We start from the raw sequence: 17,090 nt of genomic DNA on the forward strand, positions 1-17,090 counted from the left end.
AAACCTGCCTCGAGTGTCCTTGAGCAAGAACACAAATCCCCACCAGCTCCAGATTTTTGCTCCGTCACTGATCATTTTGAAGTCAAAGTATTAAAGTCATATTATTTCAAAAATAAATAAATAAATAAATACTCCTCAACATAATGGGATTACCCCTGACCTGTATATTACATCCCCCAAAATCATGACATCAAAATCTCACTTTAAAATAAAAACGCAGCATCAAGCAGCACAAACACGACTGCAGGAGACGAGCAGCAGGCCAAGAACTACTGACACTTTTGTATTTGGAAAAATCATTTGCCACTGTTTTTACATCAAGCACACGAGTCAGCTGCAGCTTCAACAACAGGTCAATTAATCAATTAGTCATTCAACAGAAAATTACTTAAATTGATTCATCTTTTTAGACTCTTTTAAAGCCAAAGGGCCTAATTTTGATTCTTCCAGCTTCACCAACGTGAGGATTTGATGTTGACACTGGACTTAGTATTTCAAGTACTTGAAGTATAACACCTGAACTGTATATATATAAGTGTATTATTTCCAGGAAACGTCTTAGGAGATGGTTTTGGTAATGAATTGGAATTTAGGGGCTCATCACATGAAGCATTACCTGGATTTATTTACCTTTAAAACCCCTGAATTGAGTATCTGTGCAGTAAAGTGTGTTTATGCAGGAGTGACCCAGTTTTGTGGTGAAACTAATTAACAGCCTGTTTGTGGGTTGGAAACAGTTTCAGCATTAAATCACTTCCCAACCCGGTGTCACGCGGCTCGGCTCGTTTGTTCCACTAAATAATGCAGAGTCCGAGCAGCTTAAAGCCGGAAGTCCTCCTTTAAATTCACCGGGAGCAACATGTGGGGATTCGTAATGACAACCACGTGGCTTCTGTCTTTAGCCACCATTTTGTTTGAGGTCACCTGACTCACCTGGAGAAGAAGGTCCTTCACCTGTAGATCCAACATGGAGCCGCTGGGCCTGTTGGGGGGGCAGGCTGGGGGTCGTCAGCCGGCACCAGGAGCTGTTAGCCGGCTAATGAAATGTAGCTTCACACGATAAACCTCCATTAAATCTCCTCCAAGTCTTATTTCAACTCGCTTCCACGTGTTGCGCTCACCTGGACCCGTCTATCACCTGGCGCCGCTGATCAGCTAGCTTGATGAGCTAACTGTTTCTGAGTAAGTTCACGTCTCCACCACGTTAACTCGAGTTAAATCTGTTAACTCGGTTTAAGTTGTATCTGATTAAACACGAAACTAAATCACCACGTTCCCCCCCAATGACTACATCACTGTTGTGTTCACGGACTCACTTTCTTCGTCCACTTAATTGTTGACTAATCATAAATCAGACTTCAAGCGATGTTTTTGTTACTGTGATGGTAGAAATACGCTGTTAAAATGTTTTTGTGTTATTTAACCTGGAGTCTGTGTTTTTCACGGCGTTTAAAAACTAACGTGCGTTTTGTTTTGTTGGGTTTTTAATTTAGTTTATGCTGTTTCCGTTCGCGATGCATTCAAGTACTCGCAATGTCAGTGTCGGTTAATGCAGTTGTAAAATCGGAAATAAGAGTTTAGGCAGAAACAGCGGTCGAGATTCTTTTATTAAATTTGGTTTATTTATTGATTCTATGATTTTTCTATGACTCTGTAAATAATGTGTGAATTGTTTCTTGCAAATTTTATTTTTATTTTACGTTCGATGCGTTGTTTTTACACGACTTTTGTGGAGGCGCTGCATTCATGTACTCGCGATGCCACTGTCGTTCAATGCAGTTGAAAATCGGAAATTAGAGCACACGCAACAACAAAATTCGAACTTTATTTAATTTTAATTTAGGTTATGAATTTCCACGTCTTTTGCGAACAATGAAGGAATCATTAGTTTTTAATTAAAGGTTTTTATTTTACATTTGATTACAAGTTGATTGATCTTTGAACCGGCGCTGCCTTCAAGTACTCACAGTGTGCCTATAAGATAATGACATTGTAAAATGGTTAATCACAGTTCTATAACATAAAATGTAAATTCAAAATCTTCATTTTGTTTTATTCCATTTAACACTATGTATGTTTTTGCAACATTTTATTTTTAGATGTGTAAATCAAAGCTCTTGTGTGTTTAAGTGATGTTTCACTGCAAGTATTTACACAGTGAAAACCTTTTTATGCTGAAATCCATTGAGGTAAAGCTGCCTTGTGTTTAAACATAAGAAAATGAAGATCAGCAGGGATCCAGTTGATGTTTCAGCCCGGTCGCACCACAATAAACTACACGTGGCATCGGATTTCTAAATGGTTGAACATTATCCTCACCCTGAATAGCACATCTTGTCAAATTAGGTCTGAGAAATTCTCCCTTTCACTGTTTAATTTACAGTATCCACCACTTTGATGGGTCCGTGACTGAAGCTGAGAAACTAATTAGGATATTTCTGACAACAGCGCGGCGAAGCTAAATTGGTCCCTCGCTATATGTGACAGCTCGTGGATGGATGGTTTATATTAGCAGCAGAGGGGGAACAGCGGTGGTTCGGACCCGAGCTTCTACACACACAGCTGACGTGTGCGGACCAGGCAGCGGTGGAGGCAGTAATAGAAGTAGTGGTGGGCCTCTCTATCGCCTTATTGATCCTGTAGTACAGAGACACGACAAGGAAAGTCATCAAATAACCAAAGCTCAATCAGCCACCGCTCACATCGACAGCGTACACCAGATATCAATCAGGACTGGGTTGGACTTGTCCCATGTCTGTCCTGCGTTTTGAAATGTGTAGTGTGTGTATTCAAGCTCACAGGATAATTATTTCATATCCCAGGCAACATCACACAGACACACACACGTAATCTGTCATTTCACAGACTCACAATCCTGAGTATTTCAACAGAAATGTGTCTCCGCGCAACATTTTGCGTCATATCTAAGTTGTAATAAAAAAATAAAAGGCTGTTTGCATCAACCAGCCGCAAAGATCTCGTGTCTTCTCTTATATTAAAGTCCAAAAAGGGATTTTGCTGCTTAGGATTCCTGCTAATATTTATTTTTATCATTGAGTCATCTGTTATTTTCTAGTTTAATCATTTGGTCAGAAACTGTGATAATGTCTCGTTTTGTCCAAACCCTGAGAATTTAATATTATTGTAATGTGTCATTTGACAAAGTGGAATCATCATATACTTTTTAAAAAATGATGAAACCATATATTGATTTATCAAAATTGCTGCAGCTCTGTTGCATTTTCGATATTAAATACAGCTCAATTTTCCCACACGGGACGTAAACAGCAGTATTGGCAGCAGTTTCCTCTCAGCGCATCATCGTATATTAATAATTTTTCCGTATTTCACGTTGATGACTGTGTCATGATGGTGTCCTTCCCTGTCGCCTCTCTGCAGGAAGCCACGGGGTCAGGGCGAGTTGAATCTCATGTCAGAATTGGCCCCGCGTTGACCTGCGCCTGACTGGCCTCCCAGCAAAAAGCCCCTGTGAAGGTAAGAGGAACTGGGGTCCCCTCCCCTGGAAAAGAGGTTCCCTCCCCTTGACAGCTCCACAGAGCCGCAGCCACCTGCCTGCTGGGCCAGCCCCATATGAAAAGGGAAGCCCTTTGTAATCCGACGGGGATTACACCACCCAACAATGCGCCGCTGAAAGAGCGACAAAAGCCCTGTATCAAACGCCGCTGAGGGGGAGCACGGCTATGATCTCCCACTACTACCAACACTGACTCCTCCGCCACCTCTTCATCTCCCCAAGAGGCGTCCCCCCCCCCCCACCTTTAGCATTCGCTGCCCCTGTCCTCCTCCTGCCCTCTCATCTCTAGGATCTGGCCTTTTATCAGCGCATTCCTTTTCATTTGCAATGCGGTGTGGGGAGGGACAGCGGGTCCCTCTGATCTGCGAGGGGAGAGAGTCAGGAGGAACCTCGGGGCATGAAGGGTGTGTGTTTCGTGTGTGTGTGTGTGTGTGTGTGTGTGTGTATGCTGCAAACAAACACACACACACACACACATTGCATTCTCAAGATAGGGTAGTCCAGAGGGACAAATAGTGAAGCACCCATGCTTGTCTTTCAGGCTCTTTAGCTTTGTTTTAGAGAAGGATGTGGCACCTTTTGAGTTTTTCCTTTTCAAAACACGAGCACAGGGTCACAAGTTGCAGATCCTTTTATTTCATTTTCCTCTAAACCCCTGGACATTAATCACTCTATAAGAATAGCTGTCACCTTTTCCAAGAGCAAACATCTCAAGTCGGTGCTCATGCAAACATGTCGCAGCGTATTCAAAGCTGTAATGAAGAAAAAAGGTGTTTGGCCTGAATCTTAAGGGTCTGTTGTAAATGTTTGTGTCGCTGGAGGAGATAAAAAAAAAAAAAGAGCCAGTTTACTTTTCGGATTTCCTCAGAGTCACTGTACTCTCAACCCCCCCCACTGCTCAAACATGCATCAGTGTCGGAGGGAGGGGGCTTCGGTGGCGGCGAGGTAAAAGTGATGATAGATTGAGGACACAAAAGACGGAGGAGCAAATGTGTTGCGCTAAATCTACAACCTTCACTCACACTGCCTGGTGGTAGGCTGGGTGGGGGTTACCTCAGCTTGTACTCAAATCAATGTTAGCCCTGAGAGCATTGAATAGAAAATCATTCAAATTGTATTATGTTAGGATATATGAGCCATTTCAAAATATTAATTCAGCATTATTTGAGGTGTCTGTTAAGGGAAGCAGTTACAGCTCGCAGTGCGTGGACTCGACTGAGCGATTACGCGCCTCTATTACATGTGATATATGAATGTGTGAGAGGGAGCTATTTTTCATTACCAAGACATTGTCCCTAGGGGCAGTTGTTAAAGAAGAATCTATGAATTATCCCCCTGAAACAACTGGCCCTTGTCAGGAGTGGAAGGAGAGAGGAGACGGGGGGGGAAAGGGAAAGGGAAGCGCTCTCCAGAGTGGTGGGATTCAGCGACTGGAAGGAAGCCAGGAGAACGTGTCTGCCTGAGCTTGTGATCCTGCACGCCGCTGCCGCTCCCTCTGTCCAGTTAATTGGAATACAAAGCAGAGCGGGGTCGATGAGAGAGCGGCGGTGGTGAGGAGGGTGGTGGCGAGGGGGGGGTCTGCTGTCTGTCTCCAGCAACACTCAACCTTCACTGCTCGCTGGGAATTGACTGGGGAGCCAGCAAGCGAGACCGACACACTGTCACTGGTAAAATGAACTGTCACCTTGCATTTCTCAACCTCCTGGCAGCATCGAATTGGCCGCTTTGAACCATGTGACGTGACACTGATTGAGTTCTGGGTTTTCCCTCCTGGGCTCCGGAGGAAGGAGCTGGTTTAATTTCAAGTGTACAGCCTCTCCATGCAAAGCATCCAGGCAGGGGCTCATCATCATTTGCTTCAAACCTGAAGCCGTTACACCGAACCTTTCATGGGCGCCCTATTCTTCCTCACCACCCCTCATTATTTCATTGTGCTGCTTCGTTACTCTGCCTCTCAGCTGGTCTTGTTTTTCTTACGGCATATAGTCATGGCGGTCTGACAGCCACACGGAGGAGGAAAACTATTAGGTGTAGCCATTTGGATCCTGGAGGCAATCCCGGGGAGTATTAAGACGTTAACCCTGGCCAAGTCACTTGTCTTCCTCAGTTACGGTGCTGATGGAGTGGGGAAAGGATGCAGTCGCAGGAGGGACCCAGGAGGCAGGGGCTTCAGGTCGGCTGCCACTTCCACATCCGGTGGAGCCAGACTCGGTTGGGGGATGGTGGTGAGGAATCTCCCAGGCTGGGCTTGAAAGAGCCTCGGTGCCGTAACAAAGGAGGAAGAGAGTGTGCTGTTCAAAACTATAGGCAGCGTTTCCTACCGAGGCTTCGCTGAACAATAACAGCAGGCGGATAAATTAAATAACAGAGTATTTGCCATGTTTCAGGTCTGTGTTAGAAACATTAGCAAAGGTGGTGACGTGCAATCAATCACTGTTGGGTCAGTGTGATAATTTGTTCTGTTCACACTGATCCTTTTATAATGGACTTTACAAAACAATCTAGAGTCGTTGTTGTGTTTAAAATCATATTCTAGATTTTAAGATTCAGTCTTTTTATTGGAAAATTTGTTAATATCGTTTCACTACAGCAAAGGATTATATACAAAAAGGATTTAACATTAGAGGACATCCATTGATACCTCAGGCTGCTGAAGCTTCATAATAACTAAAGATAAACGCTGGAATACAGTTTTAAAACTCACAGTGAAACCTGACGCTTTTATTTTAAGACATATTTGAAATCTCATTAATAAGGATAAAATATCATGATAAACGTTTGTCACCTTGTTAAAGTTCCAGGGTGTAGAAGTTAGGAAGATGTATCAGCAGAAATAGAAAATAATAATCTAATTTATTATCACCTGAAACTATAGATTGTTGTGATTTTGTTACCTTAAAATGATTCTTCAATTAATCTGCAGATAATCTTAGAAATGATTTTGTTGATAAATCATCAAAAAGTAGTTAAAGGTTCAAGTCAGATTTATTAATTTGGCTCAATATCACAAATCCCAATCATGAGACAACATGACACCTTCTGATCTTAGACCAGACATTAGAATAAGGAAAAAGTCGGCTTATTATTATTATTATTATTATTGAGAGCTTTTCTTCCATTAAACTCCAAAGAGAATCGAAACTGTGACAAAGAAAAGCAGAAAATCTTCAAATTCAAGAAGTTGAAAGAAGCAAATATATTTATTTTTTGCTTGAAAACCACTTTTCAGTCATCAAGTTGCTGCTGATTCATTTTTATGTCGACTGACAAATCAATTAGTCGACTCATCGCTGCAGCTGTAATGAGCCGACCTGTTTTTATGATTCCAGTTCTCAGCATTTCTCTGCTCAGACACTGTCCGTCTGACTCCGGCTCGGTGAAGGTCAGTGGACTGTGGAAAAACACCAGCAACAATGATGGAAATTAGTCCGAGACTCAATTGTTCCGTCTTTTATGAAGTCTGATATATTGTATTTCAGAAATATGATGAAATATTGTGGCTATTTTTGGTGACATGTCTCCCTGACACATCAGCAGCTCCATTTATCTCTGCACCGTGTGATAAATACTGTGGCTGTGTTTGACATCTGCCAGTAGAAATGACTCCTCTGTGGTTTCTCTTAGATGACCGACCCCCCGTTATGCCATGAATACTGTATCTAGTTTGTCTTTGAAGCCCGGGGACCCTGCAGAGTGACATGCGACAGAGGAACTGGTAGAAAACCAAGGAAGTGAGCCTTGCAATAGACTTGTAAAAGAGCCTGCAACAACTGCAAACAGCATGGGGTACAAACAGCACCGGGTTGACCTCAAACAAAGTGCAGGGGGGGGGCAGGTCGGGTAAAGATGTGTTAGATATGTGAGGAGAAGGAGCTCGGCTGCTGGATCTATTAATAGTCCTCGTGTGCAGCGAGCTGTTGCAGAGTTTTTTATTATTTGTGTAGGATCTTCCTTCTTGTCCCCTTGTGTTCATTAACCATTTTTTGCTCCTCTCCTCTCCTTGCCCTACATTCTCCCGCAGAAGGAAGCGAGGGCTCCGCCGATCCGAAGGTGAAAAACACCCTCCTCCTCCTCCTCTCCCCCGGCTGAACATCTGTCTCCGTGGCGTTGGCGGCAGCACAGACTCTGACACCTCCAGATGGAGCGCCCGCTGGGAGCGCTGAGGTATTGCCTACAGAGATGGCAGGGATCACACCTCTGGAATGAAGTCCCACACTTGTTTTCTGCACCGTCCCCTTTTTTGTTGTTGGATCTGTCACTATTCACCGAATCGATTGTCGCCACAGTCCTTGGCCTTGTGACTCATCTGAAGAGGAGGCTTGTGCCTTGTAGAGAAATGTATGACAACAAACCCCTTAGCCCTTTTTCTAATTTACAGTAATGGGCCGTATGGTATTTCAACTGTAACTTCTATTCGTTGGACTGTATTAATTTTTAATATAGTTGTGCGAGAACTGCACACTCATGCAGATATATTTCAAATGGTGGCTGATTTCCATTTCAAAGAAACATGTTTTTCAGAGGCTGGGAACAGTTTTAACTTTGCACAGTTCGCTCAATGGCCTATAACCTTATTACTCTAAATATTAAAAGCAATATACCTGCAAACATCTGAAGTGAGCGAGGCCTGGAGTTCCTCCTCCGCGAGCCACTCTGGTGTCTTGACAGATTGACTCTGCATTCATTCGTGCCTGAACTCTGCGTGAACCTCAGCTTTAGGAAAAAGGACACCAACAGGCCGGTGCTGCTGGGGCAGAAACTTGTGTGTGTGCAAACTTAACACCCAGTGCAAATATTGAAACTGCTGCCTCCTTTAGCATCGGCTGAACCTAGGTGGCCGGGTCCGGCAAACGTTTAGCTGAAGGCGAAACCTGAATGAGCACTGAGACGTTAGATTATCCACTTATCTCCTTGGTTTTCGACAGGGAAAAAAACGTTATTAAAAACAAGTATTTCACTTAAATCATGTAAAATACATGAGGATTTCTGTGTCAGCTGTATCTGAGCAGAATTTGTGTAACAAATCCAGGGTGAGACCTGGCTCCCTGGAGTTTGTTGTCATGTTTAGAGCCCCTGGAGGTATTTGGAGGTGAAGAGGTCACGGAACCACCCCATGTGTTGAGAAAGATTCCTCTTGTCACATTATGCAAGAGGACTTGGGTGAGACTATTAATGGAAGTAAATATAGAAGAAAAAAAAAAAGTTTTTAATGCAATTCATGATTTGAAATAATTTATTTTAGACCTTTTAGAAAAAGCACATTCACGTATCCTCATTTTTTCTTTTTTACAAACACAGCATGTACAATTTTTTTTTTTTTCCCTCATTTTTATAAACTTTATTAAGCTTAAATCATCTCAGCAATTGTTGGAAAATACCCTGTAAATAAATAGTGCAAACAATGACACTGAGAACTTCAGTGTTCCAACTCAAAACACAGCATGGGCCTATGAAAGGAAGATTATAAAATACAAGAACGGATGAAAAGACATTTTAAAAAAAAAATTATCTCAGCATTCAGTGTCAAATCAATGTCTTTTTAAGCACAAGTTCTATACACACGAGTCCAAAAGTATGTTCACAGTTCTTTCCTGGAATTGTGCCACTGGGGGGGAAACAGCTCAGGCCTCCACATTCTCCATATATATATATATATTTGTTTTAAAGTCTTATAATGGTCCAGAGTCTTTCCCCTTCTCCTTTGGAGAGGAGTCAGGGCCGGGGACTTTCTCCACAGGTGCGGGGGTGTTGTTCACCACGGAGGAGCCGAGTTTCTCCCGTTTCTTCTGCTTCATCCTGCGGTTCTGGAACCAGATTTTCACCTGCGTCTCGTTGAGCTCCAGGCTGGCGGCGACCTCCACCCTCCGTGCCCGCGTCAGGTACTTGTTGAAGTGGAACTCTTTCTCCAGCTCGGTCAGCTGCTTGGTGGTGAAGTTGGTGCGGATCACGTTGTGCTGACCGGGGAACTCGGACAGGCCCGCTGAGGAGAGAGCATGGATGAGCGTTTGATGGAGGAAAAAAACATGGAACTCAATGGACTAATGTGACTGATGGGTGAGAATGAAATGTGACCGTGAAGAGAAACAAACGGTACAAAGAGTTAGAGGCCAAATATTTGTTTGGAGCAATTTTGGTTAATTATATATCAGCCGGACTTTGTCTTTACGCACAGTTTACGCACAGTGTGGCCCTCTGAGATCACATGACCTCTCTAAGCTCCACTTCACTTCTCTAGTTCTTTAATCAGTCCGGGGATAAACAAACCTGTTTTGGGAGGATTCCTCTTCACTTTCATCCAATCGAATGTTTTAGACGTTTCCTCCACATGCTCCAGATCCTTCTCCTTGCTCTGGGGCGGTAACCTTGTGTAAACACTGTCTGTATATTCTTGCTGCCTCTGCTCTCCGTTACCGAAGTGCAGATAGTGGCCGCCCGCTGCCACCCCAGGCCCGCAGCTGTCCCCGGTGTAAGGGGCCATGTTTGTTCCGAGGGGGGAAACCTGCGCGTGGATGAAGTTCCGGTCCTGCTCGGGAGCCAGGCCGTACTGGTGGTGTGCGAACTCCAGAGGCGACCCGTACATGGAGCTCCCCGGCGTGGAGAACTGCAGGTCCAAGTTGACGTGTGTCTGGTGGTGCAGGGGGAGGCTCGGAGTCTGGTGGGCCGCAGACGTCGTGGCGACCAAGCGGCCATCCGGTGCGTAACTATCACTTGTTGCGCACGAGCTGGACGACATGTATCCGTGGTTTAAATTGTGGTATCCGGCCTTGGCACTGAAGATGTTCGCTCCCCGGTTGCACACGGGGTAGTCTAAGTAGGAGTTCATCCTGGAGCCTTTGTTTGTTCAGAAGTGATAAAGACTGAGCAGTCATTAATCGGTGCTCCCTGTGCCCTAACCTTCTAGGTAGTATGTCAAAGCTGTAAAACTGCCTTCCACCCTCATATCACCTTCCTGACACACCATGTGACCCGCGGAACGCCAATGGCGAAGGACCTAGAGCAGTCTGTCAAGTCTGCAGGCTCGTCCATCACACGGCTCGCATTTACATGACAAATGCTTCAATCAAACGCGCTCATCCATCTGATAAGAACACAAACACCAGGACAAATTTTCCGGCTGCAGCGTTAGAGGGGCGAGGAGTGACAAATTTATGACACAAAGAATAATGACAATATATGTATAACATATATAGGAACGGTAATAATATGCTTGTATTAATAATAACGGCCTCCAGAGAGTAGAAGATGTGCACAGGTCATACAGGAGAATTGTTATTGTCTTTTATAATATAAGAAGAAGAGGAAGTGGCCAAATAACAGAAAAGAACGAATTAATTTGTTTCATTTAAATGTATTAACCGTTTTAAATGAATGGGCCTTTAAGTTGTTATTAATTGCGTGGATTTATTTGCCCCTTTTCGTTTAATGTACACATCTAAATCTCTAAATCTCGCCCTTTTCTATTATCTAAATACAAATTTAGTCAAAATGTGTTTTTATCTTATTACCAAACTACAGTATTCCAGTGTTTCAGACCCGAATCCAGACGGACCGTGAATCAGACTGTGTTGTAAGGAGAGAGAGAAGGAGGCAGCGCAGAGGATCCAGTGATCCATCATGGCTCTTTTACAGATTGACAGTTTGTGTGGCCCACTTTGCCCATAAAAGAACAAAGACACATTTAAGAACCATACAGGCCCTTTTCTCTGGCGTCTATCTCTCTTGCTTGAGAGTTAACGACACTCAGACTATAATGTAATATCTTCCCGAACCTATCACGTCCACAGCCATCCGTAAGGGCGCTGTAATTAAGTATAGAGTTAATGTGATGCTGTAGAACTCGAGAGATAATTAAGCTTTAAGAAGAAAAAAAACGCTGGATTTGCCATTTTACCAGCGTTTTGGCTGAATTACAGTCGACTGGCTCTTAGAGAAATATTTACTCTGGGGGAGTCTTTTTTTAATTTATTTATTTTACCTAAAAACAACAGTTAACGTTTTCATTTTAAACCACATGGGGCTGGGTTGTAACGCTCCTGAAGAGGCTCATGCGTAAAAGTTAAACCAACAGTGGATTGACAGGCTGCAGAGGAATAAATACAAATCAATAGAAGCTGAGACTAGTATTTAGATAATTAGTTCAATAAATAAACAGTAGAAACTCATGCTTCAAGACGGATCAGTCACGTTTCGCTTCCATAAAGTAAAGAGAAAGTTTCTCGAGGATCTCGTCTGCTACAGATGAGTCAGTTTTGGAGCCTGCATGATTCTGTCCTGAGAAGAGCAGCAGCTCTGTGGGAAGAAGGAACCGGTCACGTCCACACTTTGGTTTGTTGTGTGCGCGCTGCCGTGCGTGTCGTACTGCACTTCGAATGGCGGACCGTGCGTAAAGCCCAGAGCCGGATATTTGGAGTATTGTGCCGGGTACTGTGGCTGCTGGGACTGGAGCGGAGGAGAGGCCGCCTGGTAATCCCCTCCCACATGCACATAACCCAGGCTGGACAGAGTGGGGCTGCCCGGGGCGGAGGGGGAGGACGGGGGAGAGGAGGAGGACGTGGTGGGGGTGAGGCCCTGCTGCCTCTCGTCCTTCTTCTGCTTCATCCTGCGGTTCTGGAACCAGATCTTGATCTGCCTCTCGTGCAGGTTGAGCAGGCTGGCCATCTCCACCCGCCGCGGCCTGCACAGGTAGCGGCTGAAGTGGAACTCCTTCTCCAGCTCCACCAGTTGCGCGCTCGTGTACGCGGTGCGCGTCCGCTTGGAGGCCGGGGTCGCGCCTGGACACTTCTCGTTGACGGTGCAGTCTGTGCAGAGGAGAGAAGAGGAAAGAGAGAGAGGGTTGAGCAGCAGAATCCACTGGAGACGTTTCTGTTTCATCCCCTTTATCCTCCTTTTATTTGACTTTGATCTTATCTGACTATTTTCAGTCATTTTCTGCTTGTACCTGGTTTTAGTGTCTTTTCCTCCTTTACTGTCAGTTTCCTCCATTTATACTAAACTGTCACGTGCACCTGCTCTAAAATACATCTTAAATGAATAAATAATAATCAGACAGCAGACAAATGAACAACATGACAGAAACAGTGGAAATACAAACAGAGCACATGGGATATTTAAGGAGTAAGTTATAGGTTGTAAACTAAACTTGACAGTGGAGGAAGATTTAGAAATCAATCAGAGCTTATTGCACTTTTCATCCAAACGATAAAACACAAAAGCTTCACAGAATAAAAGCAATGAAACAATAAAAAGGGACCAAGATAATTTGTCTTTGGTTATTTATTTATTTTTTTTAAGTAGCATGTTCTGCCCAAAAATCTTTGCTTCTTCAAATCTACATTTTTATTTTTCTAAATTTGTTTGTACATCAAAGTTATAATTTGTAAAAAATCCTATAAAATATTTGAATATATTTCTACTAATAATAAATAAAGACCAGGCCTTTACAGGGGAGTCACATAGAAGCACTGTTTTCTCAGAATAATTATGAAAAACATTTTATAATATTTATTCCATTTCTGGGTTAATTGTTGTTTCTGCTTTTGCCAATATTTCCTCTGCACTCGTTTTGAAAAGTGTTGAACAAATGAATGTTCCTGTTGACTTTACTCTAACTGACCCTCAAACTGAATGTGGATCAGACGGAGCCAGTGTGTATTCGCCTGACTGGATTTAATTAATAGCTTCCGTGACCTTTTGAACCCGACGATGGAAAATATGAGCTAATCTCCTCAATTAACTGTATCCGAGCTCATTAGAGAGCTCATAAATGAAAAGGCCTCATTTGGTAACTGGCCTCCTCCTCTTCCTCTTCCTCTTCCTCCTCCTCCTCTTGGCATCACACAAACCTGAGGTCCTCCTGCCGTGGGTCTGGTTGTGTCTCGACTCCTTCATCCAGGGGAAAACCTTTTTGCTCATGTTAAACTTTTGGATTTTTGACCTGCGAGCGACCGGGCCGCGGTCTAACGTCTCCAGCTGCCCCCCCACCTGCGGGTGTGCGAACCCGCTGCACAGGGTGAAGTCCTGGTGGTGCGGGTGCGGGTGGTGGTGCTGCTGCTGCACGTTGCTTCTCTGCATCGCCATTGAAAGTGCACCGGGGGCCCCCCCCCCAGCCTCCACTTTGACCTTCCGACGCAGCGCTGGCAGCCAAATGTCACATGGCAGGTTTCCAGGGAGCGCGGGGCTGCTGGCCTGAGAGGGTCCAGGGGAAAAGCACACAGAGAATCAGGGAGGAGACGACACGATCCATCTTCTCAACTCAATAGTGTCCTGACGTGAATAGCTGAGCCTCTCCTGAGCAGAGGGGCGACAGGAGAATTAAGAGCCTGGAGCCAATGCACCTCCTGGAAAACACACTTTGTGGATAATCTGGTCAAATCTGCCACCTAGAAAAAATATCGTTTTGAATTATTGACCCCTCACAGGATCGTGTTCTTTAGTTGTAACACAAAAAAAACCTTATTTCAGATTTTAAAATGATCACTTAAGACTATTGTTATGATTTTAAATAAAGAATAAACCCTCATGGCAGCAATAAGACATGGGAAATAATAATAATTCTTAAACATCTCAAATGTAAACAGGCCAATTAAAAGGAAAATACATTTAATATTAATAAACAAGTAAAGACCAGATTTATTTCTTCTGTTTTTCATGCAGGGAGTTTCTATAAATGACATCACGGGCCTGTGACTGTGAATAAATGAAAGTCTTTATTCACTAAATGGAAAAAGAATTAAACGTTACAGAAGCTCGTCCATCAAACACAAAATACAACACGGGTCCATTGTGCTGCGCCGCGGCTGCGTTCAGGGCCTGGGCCGAAACAAAATGCGATTAAAAGCTGGAATTGAAGATCGTAATTGAGCTAAATGAAATCCCCTCTTCTGCTAGGAGTGAAGCAGAGAGAGGAGCAGCAGAGGAGAAGTCTGGAGGCACGCAGCTCCCTGAACTCTGGGTGAACCGCGGCTGGAGTCGAGGCTCGTAAATCATAAAGACACACAACCGAGTCCGCGGCACGACACCCCGGCCGCCTTACCTTCCCCGCGCCTCCATTCATCCCGCACACAAACGGTCCTCCCGGAAAACAGGCGCCTCCCTCACCTCCGCGCGGTGGAATGATCCCCGCAGAGGAAGCGGCTCCTCTCCGGCTCCGGGTCGGACGGCGTGACGGGGATGTGGCTTTGGGGGTGAAGCGGAGTGGACAGTGTTTCTGCAGCTCTCACGCCGCCTTGCATAGCGTCTCTGCACGCTCTGTGTGTGTGCATGTGTGTGTGTGGGGCTGTGTGTGTGCGTGTGGGGCTGTGCGTAAAAAGGAATCCCTTTCTGCTGATCATGCAGGCTCACTTTCATGTGGTAATGCCCATAGAAAGGAAAATGGCAAATTGATTTCCAACTACATCTTCGTTACAATCTGAGCAGAATGAAAAATCCAACAGCATCGAAGTGACTCACACACTCTGAACCCAGTGGATAGAAACATAAGGCTCGTTTAGAAGCTGCTATTTTTACATTTCACTCAAACACTCAAGTTGCAATTTCCTGCACAATTTGTACCAACAAAGGCGTCTCCTGTGTGTGTTTGTGTGTCTGTGTGTGTGTCTGTGTGTAGTAAGGAATCCCTCTCTGTTGATCATGCAGGCTGGTGGGTTTTATATGGTAACGCCCATACAAAGGAGGATATTTACCCCATTTCTGTGCCAAATTGTCTGCAACTACATCATCATAACAATCTGAGCAGATCAAAACCCAACAGAATCAACAGAAGGCTGAAAAAGCTGAGATCTTTTGGCACTAAACTCCATTTTAAGTGGATTCAAATAAGGATTATAGTTTGTTTACAAGTCACCTCCTCACATCTGGACCTCACTGGCTGCTATTTTTAAATTTCACCCAGACTCCAGATGCATTCGTTCCCCCTGCTCAGTTATAAGAACACAGACTTCTCGTGTGTGCGTGTGTGTGTGTGTGCGTAAAAAGGAATCCATTGGGCAGGCTGAGTGTCATATATGCTAATAGCCATAGAAAGGAATATTTTACGCATGTATTTTACGCATTCCTGAGCCAAATTGACTCCAACGACATCTTCATAACAATCTGAGCAGGATGGAAATCCAACAGCATCGAGGTGGCTGAGCAGAGGCTGAGGAAACACAAATACTCTGGAGCTAAACTCTTCAAATAAGGAAAAAACTGCTTGTTCTGAAGTCGCCTCCCTCAAAACTGCTATATGCAGCTGCTATTTTTAAATGTCACCCAGAAACACTCCAGTTGCACAGTGACACGAACACACAGATTCTCCTGGAACGTGTCCAGCGCCGAGACAATAAATTCAAACGTCCCCCCAATTCGGACCGATGCCAGAGGTGCCATAAATTACGCAGGCAAAAGAAAGCCGTCAGTATTTGTTTGTACACGCTCGCATACCAAGTGCACTGCGTCTTCTAATTTGCATGAGTGATCAGATGGACGCGTTGGAAAGCAGCTGACGAGGGGACAGGCAGACAGACAGGAGGACAGGCAGGCAGACAGACAGACAGGAGGACAGGCAGGCAGACAGACAGACAGGTCAGCAGCAGCGTCCATTTAAAAAAAGTCTCTGTGCACAAGTTGAGATTAAAACATGTTTAAATGTCCCCGTGGGTCGATCGTCGCAGCTTTGATCTCTCGTCCTCACGTCGTGCTCGATGGCTTTGATTGGCTCTTCAAGGTAATATTTAACTAAGTGGTTAATTCATGCAAATGGTCCCCGTCTTTGATCTGTGAGCCGTGCACCGCTGCCAAAGTCTGAGTGAGTCCCAACGGTGCGAATCCCAAAAGCTGCAGGATGAGCAGAAAGCTGCAGGATCAGGGCTTTTTTCATTTCGTTTAATTTAAAAGGTAAATGTGATTAAAAATGTCTCAGTGGTTTTACATTAAAGGCTGTAATCAGTTTATTAGGAACACATTGTTGAAAGTAATGCAGCAGCTCCACACTGCTCAGTTATTTAACTTAACACTGTAGTTTTAGGATTAATGTTTTTGTTTTGGATGTTTGGATAAGTTGAGTTTTTCTGTTGTCGTGGCTCGTTTACACTCCTACTCTGTAGTTCCAGGGAAATATTGTACTTTTTTATTTATTTAAAAGATAGTTACTTTAAAAATTAAGATTTGACATCTATACATCAGACTTTAAAGTTGTTAAAATGACGCCTCAGCCAAATCAAAGAGTTAAGTGCCACGTACACTTTAATGCAGCAACAGTACAACACTCACAACGGTTGTTGTTCTGCTCTGACCTGAGTGAATGATGTGAGCACTTCCTCCAGCGCTGCAGCTGTCATGGAGCAAACAACAATTAATAGTGACCTGACTCCCTGAGCTGACGAAGGCCATGAGACGTGGAGTAAAGCTCAGGAACTCTCCAGGATAAGTGGGACTGATTGAGCCAAGAGTGTTTAGTCAAACTCCGTAAACAGTCCAACAGTTTGTGGAGCTGCTGAGCAGCATCGATTTAAACTGAGAGGGGTTCGTGTTATTTTGTCCATCTCAGTCAGTGATGTGTGTGTGTCTGCGTGCAAAA

At 44.2% G+C, this 17,090-nt stretch overlaps 2 protein-coding genes and 1 long non-coding RNA gene across 3 annotated transcripts; 1 reads left to right on the forward strand and 2 right to left on the reverse strand.

Moving 5' to 3' along the window:
• Window positions 1-869: 869 nt before the first annotated feature.
• On the forward strand, window positions 870-8,498 carry LOC118100110. Its single transcript, XR_004694400.2, has 3 exons — window positions 870-1,182; window positions 3,400-3,495; window positions 7,557-8,498. It is a non-coding gene; the product is annotated as an uncharacterized LOC118100110 (long non-coding RNA).
• A 258-nt stretch (window positions 8,499-8,756) lies between these two features.
• On the reverse strand, window positions 8,757-10,657 carry hoxb1b (homeobox B1b). The gene is made up of 2 exons (XM_035144852.2): window positions 9,800-10,657; window positions 8,757-9,515 (listed from the first exon to the last, which is right to left on the reverse strand). Exons 1-2 carry the CDS (start codon window positions 10,356-10,358, stop codon window positions 9,205-9,207), a joined length of 870 nt encoding a protein of 289 aa, XP_035000743.1. The 5' UTR covers window positions 10,359-10,657; the 3' UTR covers window positions 8,757-9,204.
• A 437-nt stretch (window positions 10,658-11,094) lies between these two features.
• On the reverse strand, window positions 11,095-13,679 carry LOC118100954 (homeobox protein Hox-B3-like). The gene is made up of 2 exons (XM_035146505.2): window positions 13,378-13,679; window positions 11,095-12,333 (listed from the first exon to the last, which is right to left on the reverse strand). The coding sequence occupies exons 1-2, from the start codon at window positions 13,610-13,612 to the stop codon at window positions 11,768-11,770; spliced, it is 801 nt and encodes a 266-aa protein (XP_035002396.2). The 5' UTR covers window positions 13,613-13,679; the 3' UTR covers window positions 11,095-11,767.
• Window positions 13,680-17,090: the final 3,411 nt, after the last annotated feature.

This window comes from Hippoglossus stenolepis, chromosome 21 (assembly GCF_022539355.2).
Source record: "Hippoglossus stenolepis isolate QCI-W04-F060 chromosome 21, HSTE1.2, whole genome shotgun sequence".
Lineage (NCBI taxonomy): Eukaryota > Metazoa > Chordata > Actinopteri > Pleuronectiformes > Pleuronectidae > Hippoglossus > Hippoglossus stenolepis.